The sequence below is a fragment of the Lampetra fluviatilis genome, chromosome 67, assembly GCF_964198595.1.
Source record: "Lampetra fluviatilis chromosome 67, kcLamFluv1.1, whole genome shotgun sequence".
NCBI lineage: Eukaryota > Metazoa > Chordata > Hyperoartia > Petromyzontiformes > Petromyzontidae > Lampetra > Lampetra fluviatilis.
In genome coordinates, this window is record NC_136341.1 from 186,126 (window position 1) to 206,108 (window position 19,983).

Consider the following 19,983-nt stretch of genomic DNA (forward strand, 5'->3'; position numbering starts at 1 on the left):
TCCGGTGGTGGTAGAGATCTTCCGGTGGTGGTAGAGATCTTCCGTTGGAGGCGGCAGTAGCGAGCGGGCCGAGGGCTTCTCCCACCGCGTCGCTTTCCCCCCCGCGGCCTCCGCTTCGTCGTCGCCGCAGCGGCGCAAGGGGCGCGGGTCGCTGCTTTGCTGCTGACCGCTGGGACGCGGCGGCAGTCGAGGAGGCCGGAGAGAGGAGGAGGAGGGGGGCGCCGGGAGCGATGGCGGCGGCGAGGAGGAGAAAGGCGGAGGAGCGCGGCGTGAGGCGGCTGCGCGAGTTGACGGCGCTGCCGCACAACCGCGCGTGCGGCGACTGCGGCCAGCGGGGCCCCACGTACGCCGACATGACCGTGGGCTCGTTCGTGTGCACGGCCTGCAGCGGCCTCCTGTGAGGGACGCACCCCCACACGCCGCACCCCCCACACGCACCCACACACGCCGCACCCCCACACGCCGCACCCCACACACGAACCCCCCACACGCACCCCCACACGCCGCACCCCCACACGCCGCACCCCCACACACGCACCCCACACACGAGCCCCCCACACGCACCCCACACACGCACCCCCACACGCACCCCCACACACGAACCCCCCACACGCACCCCCACACACGCACCCCCCACACGAACCCCCCACACGCACCCCACACACGCACCCCCACACGCACCCCCACACACGCACCCCACACACGAGCCCCCCACACACACCCCACACGCACCCCCCACACGCACCCCCCACACGCACCCCCCACACGCACCCCCACACCCTTCCTCGTGTACGCTGTGCGTGTGTGGAGTGCGCAGTGGCCTCCCGTGAGAGCCATACTTCACCCACAGTGTACAGTGTGTACAGTGTCCTGGGGCCATACTTCACCCTCAGTGTACAGTGTCCTGGGGCCATACTTCACCCTCAGTGTACAGTGTGTACAGTGTCCTGGGGCCATACTTCACCCTCAGTGTACAGTGTGTACAGTGTCCTGGGGCCATACTTCACCCTCAGCGTACAGTGTGTGTACAGTGTCCTACTAGAGCCATACTTCACCCTCAGTGTACACTGTACAGTGTCTCAGTCATTCCCTCCCCGTGTACAGTATATACAGTGTCCTGCTGAAGCTATACTTCCCCCTCCCCGTGTACAGTGTGTACAGTGTCCTGCCGGAGCCATACTTCACCCTCAGTGTACAGTGTGTGTACAGTATCGTGCTGGGGCCATACTTCACCCTCCCCGTGCACACTGCGAGTGGGGAGCGATGGGTGTGGTGGTTAACGCTGCGCTACGAACTCGGCGACCCGGGTTCGATTCCCGCTCACGGCCAACACCGGTGACGATTATCTGAACCGGTCCTGGGCCTCCCCTAGGTCGACTCAGCCTCAAATGAGTACCTGGTGCTACGCAGTAAACATCGCCACTGTGGAGACAAAGGCGGCCGGGCGTGGTGCTGGCCACCCACTCCCTCGTGTGCCGTGCCGGCCTTCATAGGTGCTGCTGCTACTCGCTACTAACAGCACTTGCCCTACAGTCTGTTAGAGGCTACACGGGGGACCTTTTTATTTTGGCGAGTGATGAAAGTGGAGTGGGATAGAGTGGTGAGCTGGCAAAGCGTGTGTGTGGTGGTCATTACTTCCCCAGCATGTACACGTGTGTGTGTGGTGGTCATTACTTCCCCAGCATGTACACGTGTGTGTGTGTGGTGGTTATTACTTCCCCAGCATGTACACGTGTGTGTGTGGTGGTCATTACTTCCCCAGCATGTACACGTGTGTGTGTGTGGTGGTTATTACTTCCCCAGCATGTACACGTGTGTGTGTGTGGTGGTTATTACTTCCCCAGCATGTACACGTGTGTGTGTGGTGGTCATTACTTCCCCAGCATGTACACGTGTGTGTGTGGTGGTCATTACTTCCCCAGCATGTACACGTGTGTGTGTGTGTGGTGGTTATTACTTCCCCAGCATGTACACGTGTGTGTGTGGTGGTCATTACTTCCCCAGCATGTACACGTGTGTGTGTGTGTGGTGGTTATTACTTCCCCAGCATGTACACGTGTGTGTGTGTGGTGGTTATTACTTCCCCAGCATGTACACGTGTGTGTGTGGTGGTCATTACTTCCCCAGCATGTACACGTGTGTGTGTGTGTGGTGGTTATTACTTCCCCTGCATGTACACGTGTGTGTGTGGTGGTCATTACTTCCCCAGCATGTACACGTGTGTGTGTGTGTGGTGGTTATTACTTCCCCAGCATGTACACGTGTGTGTGTGTGTGGTGGTTATTACTTCCCCAGCATGTACACGTGTGTGTGTGGTGGTCATTACTTCCCCAGCATGTACACGTGTGTGTGTGTGTCGTGGTTATGACTTCCCCTGCATGTACACGTGTGTGTGTGTGGTGGTTATTACTTCCCCTGCATGTACACGTGTGTGTGTGGTTATTACTTCCCCTGCATGTACACGTGTGTGTGTGTCGTGGTGCTGGCCACCCACCCCCTCGTGTGCCAGCCTTCATAGCTGCTGCTCGCAAACAGCACTTGCCCCTACAGTCTGTCAAGGCTACACTGGGGATCTTTGTCTTTGTGCTCACTGTGACCCTGGAATGTTCATGTACTCTATGTACACATGTGTATAATGCATACCTGTACTCGCGAATTGTACGTGCACACACATGCACACTCCCATACACACACGTACACTCACACGGACGCACACTCACACGGACGCACACTCACACGGACGCACACTCACACGGACGCACACTCACACGGACGCACACTCACACGGACACACACGCACACTCACACACGCACACTCACACACGCACACTCACACACGCACACTCACACGGACACACACGCACGCACACTCACACGGACACACACGCACGCACACTCACACGGACACACACGCACACTCACACACGCACACTCACACACGCACACGGACACACACGCACACTCACACACGCACACTCACACACGCACACTCACACGGACACACGCACACACACACGCACACTCACACATGCACACTCACACGGACACACACGCACACTCACACACGCACACTCACACGGACACACACGCACGCACACTCACTCGGACACACACGCACACTCACACACGCACACTCACACACGCACACTCACACGGACACACACGCACACTCACACACGCACACTCACGCACACTCACACGGACACACACGCACACTCACACACGCACACTCACACGGACACTCGCACACTCACACACGCACACTCACACACGCACACTCACACGGACACACACGCACACTCACACACGCACACTCACACGGACACACACGCACACTCACACACGCACACTCACACGGACACACACGCACGCACACTCACACGGACACACACGCACACTCACACACGCACACGCACACTCACACGGACACACACGCACACTCACACACGCACACTCACACACGCACACTCACACACGCACACTCACACGGACACACACGCACACTCACACACGCACACTCACACGGACACACACGCACACTCACACACGCACACTCACACGGACACACACGCACACTCACACACGCACACTCACACACGCACACTCACACACGCACACTCACACGGACACACACGCACACACACACGCACACTCACACACGCACACTCACACGGACACACACGCACGCACGCTTCCATGTAAACAGCGGGACATCACTCGCACATGAACACAGCCATATACCTCTACGCGCGTCCACACAAGATGTCATCATAGGCCTCCTCGCCACGACCGTGGTGGCTCTTCCCGTGAATTTCGCTCACCGATGACTCCGCCCGAGTTGAGGACTCAGTCACCACCACACCGACTGTGGTTAACCACCACCACCTACAGCCACACTGTGGTCAACCACCACCTACAACCACATTGGTCAACCACCACCACCTACAGGCACACTGGTCAACCACCACCACCTTACAGGCACACTGGTCAACCACCCCCTACAGGCACACTGTGGTCACCCACCACAGTGTTCAACCACTACCACACTGCAAGTCACAACAACACACTCATTTTAACAACAACTAACCCACTCGCACACTCACCCACCCGCACACACACACACCCACTCGCACACACACTCACACACACACTCACACACACACTCATTCACTAATCCACTCAACGCACTTAATGACCCACCCACTCTGAACTAAACAGTTTTATTTACAGTACCAGGTAAAGCCCACTCACTCAGCCATTCAACCATCAACTCAATCAATCCACTCAATCAATACTCACTCACCCACTCACACCCAGTTATTTCACTCACCAATATACTCACTAATTCACCTGCTCACTCACCCGATCACTCGCTCATCCGCTCACTCGCCGCCTTGCAGGTCACCACACTTCTCTTGCTACTCCCCATCGCACTGCTCCACTTTGGAACTCCCTCCCATCGTGTCTTTCCCACCTAGGCACTTATAACAATTACAATAACCTAAAACTAAACTGTTTTATTTTACCAAGTGTTAGAAGCGACCTGGCTATCACAAAAATGAGAGCTCAAGGAAGAGGCTTATCGTGGGGAAACGTTTAGCAGCTATATAATCGAAATGTGTATTCATTCTCAATGTGGAGGGAAAAACCAGAGGACCCCGAGAAAAATCTACGTGGCCTCGGGGAGAGAGACGCAGACTCCAAATGTACAACAGGCGCCAGGGCCGGGGTCAACCCCACGACCTCCATAGCAGGCGAAAAGAGATAATATCTCAGAGCCCAGAAACGCGTTACACTCTTGTCCATGACAACACTGCTGGCAATGCTCTTTGTTGCTGGCTGACGCATTGATAATGTTGCAACTGTGTTAGAAACAAAACCCCACATTTAAACGCACCGTTGCCTATCTGTGCGTACCTGTGTGTACCTGTGTGTACCTGTGGATGCCTGTGCGTGCCTGTGGGTGCCTGTGCACATTCCTTTTACTCGGGCGCATTCCTAAACTGGTCCAGAAGAACCGAGTCGCACCCCGAACAGCGCAGTGCAACCCCCTTGTGGTACGGAACGGCCCTCGCGGAAAATGTTTTCTTCGCGTTAGTAGCGCCGCGGTGGGCTAGGAGGTGTTAACTACCTCGCCTGGTACACAGGAAGTCGTGGGTTCGATCCCGACCCTGACGATGCCTGCTGCTGCTGTTGTATATGTGGAGTCTGCGTCTCTCTGCATGACCACGTTGATTTTTCTCTGGGACTTCCGGTTTCCCCCTCCACGTTTCAACGAGCCACTTCGTTGGGTTATCATTTGTGGTAGCCAGCGTCTGAGAAAGAGCTACACCGCTCAGCGGGGCTTACCTGGTAAAACAAAACAAGCAAGGATTTTAAGTTAGGGACATGTCCCTGGAAAGCAGCGTAAATAGAAACGTAATATTGCCAGTGACGTAATTATATCAATTTAAGATACCTTGGGGGGGTAATTTTTTTTCGGTCAAAAACGTGCAGCAAAAAACATTTCAATAATACGTAGCAAAATAGATCAAAGCTACCCAACAAGATATGCAGGAACACGAAGACCCAGCGCGATGTTTACGTCGCACGGCCAATATCCAGCCACTGGGTGGCGCCCGCGTGCTAGCGTCCCCGACTCGCTGAAATCTCGATCACGTGTTACCCGATTCGTCGAGTTCGCTTTCCCACGTCAGCGTATTCACGGTTACTACTTTTCATTAAGGTGTGAGCTACTTTTATGTGATAAACTATTGATAATACGTATCGTGTAATAGGCAATATATCTTAGCATATCAATCACATACACTTGCTTCTCACGCCAATGGCTGTGTAGTTTAGGTGCACGATGGGTTACTGAGCATCCTCTGTCTAGGTTCTGTACCCCGTTACGATCCACCATCCCATCTCTAGTAGTAGAACCTACTACTACTGGTGCTACTACTACTAGTAGTAGTAGAACCTACTACTGCTGGTACTACTACTACTAGTAGTAGTAGAACCTACTACTACTGGTACTACTACTAGTAGTAGTAGAACCTACTACTACTGGTGCTACTACTAGTAGTAGTAGAACCTACTACTGCTGGTACTACTACTACTAGTAGTAGAACCTACTACTACTGGTACTACTACTAGTAGTAGAACCTACTACTACTGGTACTACTACTACTAGTAGTAGAACCTACTACTACTGGTACTACTACTAGTAGTAGAACCTACTACTACTGGTACTACTACTAGTAGTAGAACCTACTACTACTGGTGCTACTACTACTAGTAGTAGAACCTACTACTACTGGTGCTACTACTACTAGTAGTAGAACCTACTACTACTGGTGCTACTACTAGTAGTAGAACCTACTACTGCTGGTACTACTACTAGTAGTAGAACCTACTACTAGTAGTAGAACCTACTACTACTGGTACTACTAGTAGTAGTAGAACCTACTACTACTGGTACTACTACTAGTAGTAGTAGTAGAACCTACTACTACTGGTACTACTACTAGTAGTAGTAGTAGAACCTACTACTACTGGTACTACTACTAGTAGTAGTAGAACCTACTACTACTGGTACTACTACTACTAGTAGTAGTAGTAGTATAACCTACTACTGCTGGTACTACTACTACTAGTAGTAGAACCTACTACTGCTGGTACTACTACTACTAGTAGTAGAACCTACTACTACTGGTGCTACTACTACTAGTAGTAGTAGAACCTACTACTACTGGTACTACTACTACTACTAGTAGTAGAACCTACTACTACTGGTACTACTACTAGTAGTAGAACCTACTACTACTGGTACTACTACTAGTAGTAGAACCTACTACTACTGGTACTACTACTAGTAGTAGAACCTACTACTACTGGTACTACTACTAGTAGTAGAACCTACTACTACTGGTACTACTACTAGTAGTAGAACCTACTACTACTGGTGCTACTACTACTAGTAGTAGAACCTACTACTACTGGTACTACTAGTAGTAGTAGAACCTACTACTACTGGTACTACTACTAGTAGTACCAGTAGTAGAACCTACTACTACTGGTTCTACTACTAGTAGTAGAACCTATTACTACTGGTGCTACTACTAGTAGTACCAGTAGTAGAACCTACTACTACTGGTACTACTACTAGTAGTAGAACCTATTACTACTGGTGCTACTAGTAGTAGTAGAACCTACTACTACTGGTACTACTACTAGTAGTAGAACCTACTACTACTGGTGCTACTAGTAGTAGTAGAACCTACTACTACTGGTACTACTACTAGTAGTAGAACCTACTACTGCTGGTACTACTACTACTAGTAGTAGAACCTACTACTACTGGTGCTACTAGTAGTAGTAGAACCTACTACTGCTGGTACTACTACTAGTAGTAGAACCTACTACTGCTGGTACTACTACTAGTAGTAGAACCTACTACTACTGGTACTACTACTACTAGTAGTAGTAGAACCTACTACTACTGGTACTACTACTACTAGTAGTAGTAGAACCTACTACTACTGGTACTACTACTACTAGTAGTAGTAGAACCTACTACTACTGGTGCTACTACTACTAGTAGTAGTAGAACCTACTACTACTGGTGCTACTACTACTAGTAGTAGTAGAACCTACTACTGCTGGTACTACTACTAGTAGTAGTAGTAGAACCTACTACTGCTGGTACTACTACTAGTAGTAGTAGAACCTACTATTACTGCTGGTACTACTACTACTAGTAGAACCTACTACTACTGGTGCTAGTAGTAGTACCAGAAGTAGTAGGTGATGAACCACGTTACGATCCACCGTCCCGTCTCTTCGCTTCGATTTAAGTTCTTTCCATTTACGTTTTGGTTTCCAGGAACGCATCCTGGGTGTTATAACCAGTTTACATAAATGATGTTATCTAGATTTGACGTTTTCGTGACTGCAGGGATCCATATTCTTTGGTTCTTTCGGTAAAGTCACTGGTATAAAATACAATAAATTAAATCACAACACAAGGTTCCGTCATCAGCTGGGACAACCACAGCAAGAAACAATTGCTGAAGTGGGCAAAAGGGGGGCTCCTAACCTCCCACTCCCAGCCCTGCCCAATTCCCCTCCTCACCCTGGGATGTTCTGCCGTGCTTGCGTCTTACTTGTAGCCTCCACTCCCCTACCCCACACCCCCCTCTCTATCTCTCCTCCCTGGCTCTTGTCGCAGCCCTTTTGCCCACTTCAGCAGCTGTTTCTTGCTGTGGTTGTCCCACCTGATGACGGACGCTCGTGTTGCGCCCGAAACTTCGTGATTTATTTTATTCCCACGTGACTTTACCGAAACACCCAAAGAGTATGTAAATGGTGTAAGTTAATACGGACACCTCACCAGAGGTGCTGGTGGTGGAGTTTGCATTTGGAGAGGGTAATGTACAGTCTGGCGATCGTGTACACCACAGTGTACAGTGTGGTAGTGTACAGTGTGGCGGTGTTGTACAGTGTGGCAGTGTACAGTGTGGTGGCGTTGTACAGTGTGGCAGCGTTGTGCAGTGTGGGTGTTGTACAGTGTGGGTGTTGTACAGTGTGGGCGTTGTACAGTGTGGCGGTGTTGTACAGTGTGACGGTGTTGTACAGTGTGGGTGTTGTACAGTGTGGGCGTTGTACAGTGTGGCGGTGTTGTACAGTGTGGGTGTTGTACAGTGTGGCGGCGTTGTACAGTGTGGGTGTTGTGCAGTGTGGCGGTATTGTACAGTGTGGCGGTATTGTACAGTGTGGCAGTGTTGTACAGTGTGGCGATGTTGTTTAGTGGGGCGGCTTTGTAGACAGTGAGGCGTGAGCGCCCACGTTGGCAAACGACACCCAACGGCCTTCTTCGCGGCTTTATTGTTGCCGTTCTCAAACGACCTTGTGGTGAATCGGTGCATTTTTTTGTTATTTTAAAGCACGGGAGTCACGCTCCCGAGTGCCTTGACGACGTTGTGCTGAAACGACGCTCGAACAGGAGAGACCCTTGAATATCGGCGGGTTTATCGTCCGCGTTTTTTTCGACTCTTCGTGTTACGAACCTCATTCGTTCCCGAGACCCGTTCGCAAGTCAACATCTGACTATTTATTAATACTGCAGTAGGAATCCCATGAGCTATAAATCTCTTTGTTAACGGATGTCCTGTCGGTGCCTAGGTGGGAAAGACACAAGCCATATAAAAACACGATTGGAGTGCTAAGTACAAGAAAGGTCAACAAATCACCCAAACACAACACACAAATACACAACTACACCATCCCCATCTTGCCAGGCAAAGCCCACTGAGGTATTGACTTATTTCTTAGAAGCGACTTGGCCACCACAAATGACAGCTCAACTATTGGCCCATCATTTCGATATTTATAGCAACAAAAATAATCTAAGTTGAATGGTTCATATGTCGGAACACAACGACGCATTGTATTTAAATTCCTATAGTGTTAGGAAATGTGTTATGGTTGTTGAACTCATAACTAAGAAATATAAAAAAAAGACTGTATAGTAAATAAAACAATTTCACTAACCTTGAGTCTAATTGGCGAGTAGCAGCAGCAGCGCCTGTGAAGGCCGGCATTGTGGCACACGAGGGGGTGGGTGGGTGGGTGGCCAGCGCCACGCCCGGCCGCTCTTGTCTCCCCCTAGTGGGGACGTTTAACTACACATGGCGCCAGGTACTCACTTGAGGCCGAGTCGGCCTAGGGGAGAGCCCAGCACCGATTCAGATAATCATCACCTGCCATTGGTGGAGTCGAACTCAGGTCACCGGGTTCGTGGCGCAGTGCTAACGACCATCGTACCACTGCTCGCAGAGCGAACACACACACACACGCTTTGCATGATCATTGTCGGTTACTAATACATTGTTTATTCTCCATTTATAATCTAGGAATGCTTTTTGTATCGGGTTTTTTCCGCGTTTTTTTATTTAAATTTAGTTTGTAGTTTATTTGGCGTACAGCACGGCGCTTATTTCACTTCTGATGTTATCTCTGTTGTGGTTGGCGTGTACCTAACCCCACTGTTTAGGCAAGGCTCATTATTATTATTAAGCTTCCGTTGTCAGGGCTTCGGCTTTCGCGGCACTTCCCAAGATCGTAACCCCCTCCGATGTCCCAGAGTCTTCTGTACAGCTGAGTCACCTCTGAGATTAAACAAAACGAACTGAACTATTGTTTTATTATTAGCAGGCAAGGGCCCCCACTGAGCTGTGTGTGGCTCTTGCTCAGAAGCGACCTGCCATCACGAGTGACGGCTCAACGAAGTCGCGGCTTCTCATCATCATCACGTGCGAATTCATAGCAGTAGCCAAATATTCTAAACGCCACGGAGACGCATAGTGACCCATAGGAGAGACACAGTGACGTCATACACTAAACTATTTCTATCCTGCCAGGTAAGGCCCCACTGTAGCTCTCTTTCAGTGACCTGGACATCACAAATGACGGCTTAAGGAAGTGGCGGCTTATCATCATCATCACGTGGGCATTTCTAGCAGTAGGCAAATATTCTAAACGTGCGGTGATGTTGATTCTTAATATCCACGCAACCGCATGGAGAGAGAGACATGAAAACTCTAAATATACAGCAGCAGGCGTCGTCAGGGACGGGATTGAACCCACGACCTCCTGCATACCAGGCGAGGTAGTTAACATCTCATAGACCACCGTAATGATGCTGAGAGAGTGAGACACCAGAAACTCCAAATATACAACAGCAGGCGTTGTCAGGGTCGGTATCAACCCCACGACTTCTTGCATACCAAGCCAGGGAGATAACATCTCCTAGCCACCGCGGTGGCACCGTTTCATTGGCGAAATGACCCCCCCCCATCTCCCCACCTTCCACAGGAGAGGTCTGAATCCCCCCCACCGAGTCAAGTCCATCTCCATGACGACGTTCTCACAGCAAGAGATCGACTTCCTGCAGAACCACGGCAACGAGGTAACCGTAGCGATGAGGTAACCCAGAGCAACGGGGTAGCCACCAGGACCCATGCTCGCTCCAAGGACATGGCATGAGGGCAGTGGAATGAGTGTGTTCAGGTGGAGGTCACGGCACAGACCCAGGTGCCATGGGTTGACTGCTGTGCCAGGCTAGGTGCAGGAGGAGGTCACAGGGACAGACACAGGTGCCATGGGTTGACTGCTGTGCCAGGCTAGGTGCAGGAGGAGGTCACAGGGACAGACACAGGTGCCATGGGTTGACTGAGATGACCAGGGACCCGAGTTAGATTCCCGCTCACGGCCACCAACACCAGTGACGATTATCTGAACTGGTACTGGGCCTCCCCTAGGTTGACTCAGCCTCAAATGAGTACCTGGTGCGGTGTGTCGTAAACATCGCCACTGGAGAGACAAAGGGGGCCGGGCGTAGTGCTGGCCACCCACCCCCATGCGTGCCGCACCGGCCTTCATAGTTCCTCGCTAACAACACTTTCCCCAATAGTCTGTTAATATGGGGGATGTTTGCCTTTGTGTTCCTGTGTGTGTGTTCGTGCGCGTGTGTCCGTGACTGTCCGTGTGTCCTTGCGTGCGCGTGCGTGTGTGACCTTGCGTGTGCGTGGCGTGTCTGTGCGTGGTGCAGGTGTGCCGCGCGACGTGGATGGGCCTGCACTCGGAGCGGGTCGGCAGCCTCCCGGACCACAAGGACTCGCAGAAGACCAAGGAGTTCCTGCAGGACAAGTATGAGAAGAAGCGATGGTGAGCGCTCAAATTATGTTAATATTTTGTATTTTACCAGGCCCACTGAGATATATCGCTCCTTTTTCAGAAGCGACGGCTATCACAAATGATAGCTCAACAAAGTGCCTTGTCGTCACGTGGATATTTATAGCAGCAGTGAAGTACTCTGAACGCGTAGAGACGTTGACCTGGAGAAAAATCCACGTGAACACGGGGAGAACACGCAAATTCTACACACAACTGGCGCCAGGTTCGCGATTGAGCCCACGACCTCCTGTATACCAGGCGAGGGTGTTAACATCTCCTAGCTACCACGGCGCTATAAACCTGGTGACCCGAGTTCGATTCCCGGTCACAGTCGACAACGATTATCTGAATTGGTCTTGGAACTCTCCTAGGTTAACTCGGGCTCAAACGAGTGCCTGGTACTATGTGAAGACAAAGGCGGTTGGGCGTGGTGCTGACCCGCCCACCCGTGCCAGCCTTCATAGGTGAAGGCTAATGGCACTCACCCCAGCAGTCTTTTAAGGCTATACGGATGATCTTTGTGTGGTGTGCGTGTGTGAGCATTTTTGAGCATGTGTGTCAGTGTGAGAGCGTGCGTGTAGTGTGTGTGTCTCTCCTCCCGCATAAGCGGAGGAGAGGCTGCCACTCCTCTGTCGGGAGCTGGACCGGTACTGCCTGGATCTCTGTGGTATTCAGGAGGTTCCTTGGACCGGCTCTGGCTCCAGTCACTGTGAGGGATGGACAATCCTCCACTTGAGGCAGTAAACTGGCATGAAACTGCCAAACAAATGAGTGTGCCATTGCTTATAAACAAAAGAATGAGGGGGGCGTGGGAGGGTGGCGGTGAGGTGTGGGAAGCTGTGGGCACGCTGTGGGCTCGCCTCCCCATCAACGGGAGTCAAGGATTGGTGGTGTTGGTTGCTTACGCCCTCACTGAAGGTGAACATCAGTGGAGGGATGCAGGCAAATCTGATTAGTCAGACGCCTTCTTTGACTTTCTGTCACAGGTGCTGGCTAAAGTGGCCCCTTGAGATAGTCATCCTGTTGGGTGATTGTAATGCCCGAGTTGGTCATGATGCTGGCACCTGGGTGGGTGTGCATCCCATGGGCTTGTAATTACCAACACGCTGTTCCGGCATCGGCGCATCCACACAAAATCATGGATTCACGCCAGATCCAAGCAAGAACATCTGGACTATATGGTAATGGAACAGCCGATGTGGACCCAGGTCCTTGACACCAGGACCTACAGTGGAGCTGATCTGCTCGCTGATCATCGACTTGTCATCTGTAAGATGCGCCTGCCATTCTTCCACTCCGGTGGTGGGTGTCCATCTAGGACCCCATTCAAACCCACAGTAGCCTGGTCACAGCTAGCTGAGGATAGTTGCAAGCAAGAATTTCATCATCGCTTACAACTAGGGTTGGCATCGTTCCTCCCCACCCCCCTCCTGATGCTGAAGGTAAATGGGTGAGGTTTAGGACTGTGGCTCTTGCAGCTGCCATTACTGCATTGGGTGCACAGTCCAGACCTCCCGAGGGACCCTGGCTGATGGAGGAGGTGTTCCGGCTGGCCGAGAGAAAGCGACAGGCCCACTGCCACCGCCTGCAGCATCACACGTCGGAGTTCCTTCACTTGCTGCTCACTCTAAGAAGGAGTTTGAGACACTTCTGTTGACTGTGGAGTGTGCCACCGACCGTTGGTTCCTGACCATCAGCCCCACCAAAGCAAAGCCACCTGCCTGGGTATTTTATGCCAGCAAACTCAAACTCCCCATGAGTGATGGGGCAGTTGTTGAGAGAGTGGAGAGTGCACACCTCGGCAGTGTGCTTATGTCCAGCTCCGTTTGGACAGCAGAGGTCTGACTCCAAATCAGTTGGGCGGCATTATTTTTTCATCGGCTGCGTAACGCTGCTGTGTGGAAGCTACCTGGTCTGTCGCTCCACACGAAGCTCCGGGTCTTCTCGGCCACAGTCATTCCCTCCCTTGTGAAACGTGAATAGCTGATCCCCGCGTGACACCCTGGCGTGACCCCCTCCTGCGTGACCCCCCCCCCGTGTGACCCCTCCTGCGTGACCCCCCCCCCGCGTGACCTCCCCCCGTGACCCCCCCGCTCTAGGTTCATCCCCGCTGAGCAGGCGTTTGCAGCTGCCGAGGGGGCGGCCGGCTGGACCAGCGCCGAGAGCGGAGGGGGAGCCCCCCCCTCCATTGCCCAGGGAAACACGGTGACACAGGTAACCATAGCAACGCTTACAGCCCCCCCACCCTCTCCCCCTCCATCTCCCAGCGAAACACAGTTGTGCAGGTAACCATGGCAACACTCGCATGCCCTTCACCACCCCCGCCTCCTCCCAGGGAAATACAGTTGCCCAAGTAACCATGGTAACGCTCACAGCCCCCCTCCCCCGTTGCCGGGAAATAAAGAGTTGACACAAAGACAAGGATTCCCCATGTAGTCCACACAGGCTGTTGGGACAAGTGCTGTTGTCGAGCACCTATGAAGGCCGGCACACGGTGATGTTCACTGCACATACCGCACCAGATGCTCATTTAAGACTGAGGTGACCTAAGGGAGGCCCAGGACCACTTTGGGTATTTGTCTCTGCTTCGTTTGTCACCACCGCATTCCAGCTCTCCACACACGCACACACAACCCCCCCCCTACCGTATAACCCTTTAACAGACTGTTGGAGCAAGCGCCGTTAGCTAACAGCAACTATGAAGGCCGGCACTGTGGCACACGTGGGGGTGGGTGGCCAGCACCACGCCTCGTCGCCTTCGTCTCCCTAGTGGCAACGTTTACACACCACACCATTTTGAGGCTGAGCCGACCTTGGGGAGGCCCAGGACCGGTTTAATTAATTGTCACTTGTTCGCCGTTAGCGGGAATCGAACTCTGGTCTCTGCCGGGTTTTCGTAGCGCAGCGTAGCGCTGCGCCACCACTGCAGCAGTGGGAAGTGAGTCGCCCTCCCTGCGTCTCCACCGAGTCACCCCTTTCCCCCCCACGGCGTCCTCCCCCCGTGTCGCCCACAGCCCGCCGTGTCAATTCGCCCGCCCAGGCCGGGTGGAGCGAACGTGGCTGCTGTGGTGGCGCCGGCGGCCGCCTCGACCGTCACCGGCGCCGCCACCGGTGCCGCCACGTCGGCGGTGGACCTGCTGGGCGACCTCGGAGTCGGAGTGGATGCCGGCCCTGCGGCCAATCCCAGGCTGGGCACGGCGGCCAGAGGCGGACAGCAGGCGGAGTTCACAGCATTCTCCTCCGCGGCTGGTGAGAGGGGGAGAGAGCGTGGGGTAGAGCGAGGGGGGGAGAGCGAGCGGAGGAGAGCGAGAGGAGGAGAGCGAGGGGGGGGAGATCGAGCGGGGGAGAGGGAGAGTGAGAGGAAGAGTGAGTGGGAGAGTGAGTGAGAGGGAGAGTGAGTGGGAGAGTGAGTGGGAGAGTGAGTGAGAGGGAGAATGAGAGGAAGAGTGAGAGGGAGAGTGAGTGGGAGAGTGAGGGAGAGTGAGAGGAAGAGTGAGTGAGAGGGAGAGTGAGAGGGAGAGTGAGAGGAAGAGTGAGTGAGAGGGAGAGTGAGTGAGTGAGAGGGAGAGTGAGAGGGAGAGTGAGAGGGAGAGTGAGTGAGAGGAAGAGTGAGAGGAAGAGTGAGTGAGAGGGAGAGTGAGAGGGAGAGTGAGTGAGAGGGAGAGTGAGAGGGAGAGTGAGAGGGAGAGTGAGAGGGAGAGTGAGAGTGAGAGGGAGAGTGAGAGGGAGAGTGAGAGGGAGAGTGAGAGGGAGAGTGAGAGGGAGAGTGAGAGGGAGAGTGAGAGGGAGAGTGAGAGGGAGAGTGAGAGGGAGAGTGAGAGGGAGATTGAGAGGGAGAGGGAGAGTGAGAGGGAGATTGAGAGGGAGAGTGAGAGTGAGAGGGAGATTGAGAGGGAGAGTGAGAGGGAGAGTGAGAGGAAGAGGGAGAGTGAGAGGGAGATTGAGAGGGAGAGGGAGAGTGAGAGGGAGATTGAGAGGGAGAGTGAGAGTGAGAGGGAGATTGAGAGGGAGAGTGAGAGGGAGAGTGAGAGGAAGAGTGAGTGGGAGTGAGAGGGAGAGTGAGAGGGAGAGTGAGAGGGAGAGTGAGAGGGAGAGTGAGTGAGTGGGAGAGTGAGAGGGAGAGTGAGAGGGAGAGTGAGAGGGAGAGTGAGTGAGTGGGAGAGTGAGAGGGAGAGTGAGAGGGAGAGTGAGTGGGAGAGTGAGTGAGAAGGAGAGTGAGAGGGAGATTGAGAGGGAGAGGGAGAGTGAGAGGGAGAGTGAGAGGAAGAGTGAGTGGGAGAGTGAGAGGGAGAGTGAGAGGGAGAGTGAGTGAGAGGGAGAGTGAGAGGGAGAGTGAGAGGGAGAGTGAGTGAGAGGGAGAGTGAGAGGGAGAGTGAGAGGGAGAGTGAGAGGGAGAGTGAGAGGGAGAGTGAGAGGGAGAGTGAGTGAGAGGGAGAGTGAGTGGGGAGAGTGAGAGGAAGAGTGAGTGGGAGAGTGAGAGGGAGAGTGAGAGGGAGAGTGAGTGAGAGGGAGAGTGAGAGGGAGAGTGAGTGAGAGGGAGAGTGAGAGGGAGAGTGAGTGAGAGGGAGAGTGAGAGGGAGAGTGAGTGAGAGGGAGAGTGAGAGGGAGTGAGTGAGTGAGAGGGAGAGTGAGAGGGAGATTGAGAGGGAGAGGGAGAGTGAGAGGGAGAGTGAGTGGAAGAGTGAGTGGGAGAGTGAGAGGGAGAGTGAGAGGGAGAGTGAGTGAGAGGGAGATTGAGAGGGAGAGGGAGAGTGAGAGGGAGAGTGAGAGGAAGAGTGAGTGGGAGAGTGAGAGGGAGAGTGAGAGGGAGAGTGAGAGGGAGAGTGAGAGTGAGTGAGAGGGAGATTGAGAGGGAGAGGGGAGAGGGGAGAGTGAGAGGGAGAGTGAGAGGAAGAGTGAGTGGGAGAGTGAGAGGGAGAGTGAGAGGGAGAGTGAGTGAGAGGGAGAGTGAGAGGGAGAGTGAGAGGGAGAGTGAGAGGGAGAGTGAGTGGGAGGAGTGAGAGGGAGAGTGAGAGGGAGAGTGAGTGGGAGAGTGAGAGGGAGAGTGAGAGGGAGAGTGAGAGGGAGAGTGAGTGGGAGAGTGAGAGGGAGAGTGAGTGGGAGAGGGAGAGTGAGTGAGAGGGAGAGTGAGAGGGAGAGTGAGTGAGAGGGAGAGTGAGAGGGAGAGTGAGTGAGAGTGAGTGGGAGAGTGAGAGGGAGAGTGAGTGGGAGAGTGAGAGGGAGAGTAAGTGAGAGGGAGAGTAGTGAGAGGGAGAGTGAGTGAGAGAGAGGGAGAGTGAGTGAGTGAGAGGGAGAGTGAGTGAGAGTGAGTGGGAGAGTGAGAGGGAGAGTAAGTGAGAGGGAGAGTAAGTGAGAGGGAGAGTGAGTGAGTGAGAGGGAGAGTGAGTGAGTGAGAGGGAGAGTGAGTGAGAGTGAGTGGGAGAGTGAGAGGGAGAGTGAGAGGGAGAGTGAGAGGGAGAGTGAGTGAGTGGGAGAGTGAGAGGGAGAGTGAGAGGGAGAGTGAGTGAGAGGGAGAGTGAGAGGGAGAGTGAGAGGGAGAGTGAGTGGGAGAGTGAGAGGGAGAGTGAGTGGGAGAGTGAGAGGAAGAGTGAGTGAGAGGGAGAGTGAGTGGGAGAGTGAGAGGGAGAGTGAGAGGAAGAGTGAGAGGGAGAATGAGAGGGAGAATGAGAGGGAGATGAGATGGAGAATGAGAGGGAGAATGAGAGGGAGAATGAGAGGGAGAATGAGAGGGAGAATGAGATGGAGAATGAGAGGGAGAATGAGAGGGAGAATGAGAGGGAGAATGAGAGGGAGAATGAGAGGGAGAATGAGAGGGAGAATGAGAGGGAGAATGAGAGGGAGAGTGAGATGGAGAGTGAGAGGGAGAGTGAGAGGGAGAGTGAGAGGGAGAGTGAGAGGGAGAATGAGAGGGAGAATGAGATGGAGAATGAGAGGGCGAATGAGATGGAGAATGAGAGGGAGAATGAGAGGGAGAATGAGAGGGAGAATGAGAGGGAGAATGAGAGGGAGAATGAGAGGGAGAATGAGAGGGAGAATGAGAGGGAGAATGAGATGGAGAATGAGATGGAGAATGAGATGGAGAATGAGATGGAGAATGAGAGGGAGAATGAGAGGGAGAATGAGAGGAGAATGAGAGGGAGAATGAGAGGGAGAATGAGATGGAGAATGAGAGGGAGAATGAGAGGGAGAATGAGAGGGAGATGATGAGGAGAATGAGAGGGAGAATGAGAGGGAGAATGAGATGGAGAATGAGAGGGAGAATGAGAGGGAGAATGAGAGGGAGAATGAGATGGAGAATGAGAGGGAGAGTGAGATGGGAGAGTGAGAGGGAGAGTGAGAGGGAGAGTGAGGTGGAGAGTGAGTGGGAGAGTGAGTGGGAGAATGAGAGGGAGAATAAAAGGGAGAATGAGAGGGAGAATGAGAGGGAGAATGAGAGGGAGAATGAGAGGGAGAGTGAGAGGGAGAGTGAGTGAGAGGGAGAGTGAGTGAGAGGGAGTGTGAGTGAGTGGTGAGAGTGAGAGGAGAATGAGAGGGAGAATGAGAGGGAGACTGAGAGGGAGAATGAGAGGGAGACTGAGAGGGAGAATGAGAGGGAGACTGAGAGGGAGAGTGAGTGGGAGAGTGAGAGGGAGTGACTGAGAGGGAGAGTGAGAGGGAGAGTGAGAGGGAGAAGAATGAGAGGGAGACTGAGAGGGAGAATGAGAGGGAGAATGAGAGGGAGAATGAGAGGAGAATGAGAGGGAGAATGAGAGGGAGAATGAGAGGGAGAATGAGAGGGAGAATGAGAGGGAGAATGAGAGGGAGAATGAGAGGGAGAATGAGAGGGAGAGCCAAGCCACCGCATGTCCAAGCAGCTTTTGTTTGGCTGGATAGAGGGGGCTAAACAGGCACAGCATGTGCTAGAAAAGAGATTGAATGATGTGGTACAAGAGGACATAGAGCTGAGTAGACTTGTCGATGACTGGTACCAGCGGTTTCAAGATCAGCTTCTGTGGAGGAGCCTCGTGAAGGACGCTGCTACTGGGCAGTTGTAGGCAGTCAACTTCCGCCAACAACGGAGGGCAGAGGAGTGACGCTCACAATGAGTGGAGCGCCGGGTGGCTAAAACGCTGCAAGTTGGCATAGTAGGGGGCACAGGTGGTGCATCTGCTGATCATCTGAGTCTGTCAACCCATGGCACCTGGGCCTGTCTCGTGACCTCCTGCCAGCAGTGAGCCTTTGACACTTCACATGATGTCTTCAATATGTTCCTAGCCTGGCACAAGCGCTGTCATTCCCACATAGGGCAGAATGGTAGCTGTTTGTTGTACGAGTGAGTGAGTGCTGTGTGCGTAGTCAACATCGCCACTGGGGTGCGCGAGACTGCCAAAACAAGTCTTCTTTGGCGAGCTGAAGAATGGCAAGCGAGTGCAAGGTGGCCCCAAAAAGCGCAACAAGGACACCCTTAAAACTTCCTTGAAGAGCTTTGGATTCGACCTGAAAAGCTGGGAACCCCTAGCTCAGGACCGACCTGCCTGGAGAAGAACAGTACAGGACAGTGCAGTCCTCTGTGCTATCTTGAAGAGGCAGCAGTGCAAATCTACCAAGGAAGGACTTGTGGCTGCACTTCAGAGCTCTACATCCTCCCTGACCTGTCCAGTGTGCCACAGAGAATTCCAGGCTCGGATTGGCCTGTTCAGCCATCTGCGCACTCATCAAAACCCAACAAAATGACAAATGTGCCATGGTCATCATCAACTATGAGGGACGAACAAGAGAGAGAGAGAGAGAGGGGTGTGATGCTGGCCACCTACCCCCTCGTGTGTTTTGACGATTTATATTATTTTCTGCTTTAACTGCCCAAATGATCAGACATTTTGTTGAGCTAGCATCTGTGGCCATGTCGCATTTGAAAAATGTATTCATAGCTCAGTCGGCTTTGCCTGGTACGATGGAGATGCTTTAGTTGTATATTTATACTGCTTATGTACCCGGCGTTGCGCGGGCCAAAACAATATTTTAAAACGTCTCTTAAAAATCTAACAGCAGTGGGTACTGACTGTGGTGGTACCTGCTATGATTACAGCAGTGCATACCGACTGTGGTGGTAGCTGCTATACTACAGTAGTACATGCTGACTCTATAGCAGTATTTATTGACTGTATAGCACAAAGTACTCACCTGACAGAGTGGCGTGGTGAGGCCTAGTCCCTTGCAGAGCCTCCGGCCTCGCCTAGATTGTCCAGCCGGCCGAGGTGGCACCTTGGCAGGCTGGGGCTGGGCTGC

The 19,983-nt window shown here is 52.9% G+C and overlaps 1 protein-coding gene across 2 annotated transcripts in view; it reads left to right on the forward strand.

Annotated features, from left to right (window-relative positions):
• The window catches only part of LOC144952430 (uncharacterized), a 41,627-nt gene continuing 21,644 nt past the window's right edge, over positions 1-19,983 (forward strand). The window contains exons 1-5 of one of the 2 annotated variants that reach the window (XM_078882828.1): positions 1-397; positions 10,858-10,951; positions 11,594-11,709; positions 13,818-13,932; positions 14,733-14,967. In XM_078882828.1, coding sequence (XP_078738954.1) covers positions 231-397; positions 10,858-10,951; positions 11,594-11,709; positions 13,818-13,932; positions 14,733-14,967 — 727 coding nt within the window. In that variant the 5' untranslated portion in view covers positions 1-230. The remainder of the gene's footprint in view (positions 398-10,857; positions 10,952-11,593; positions 11,710-13,817; positions 13,933-14,732; positions 14,968-19,983) is intronic. The other variant, XM_078882829.1, reaches the window with a different exon arrangement.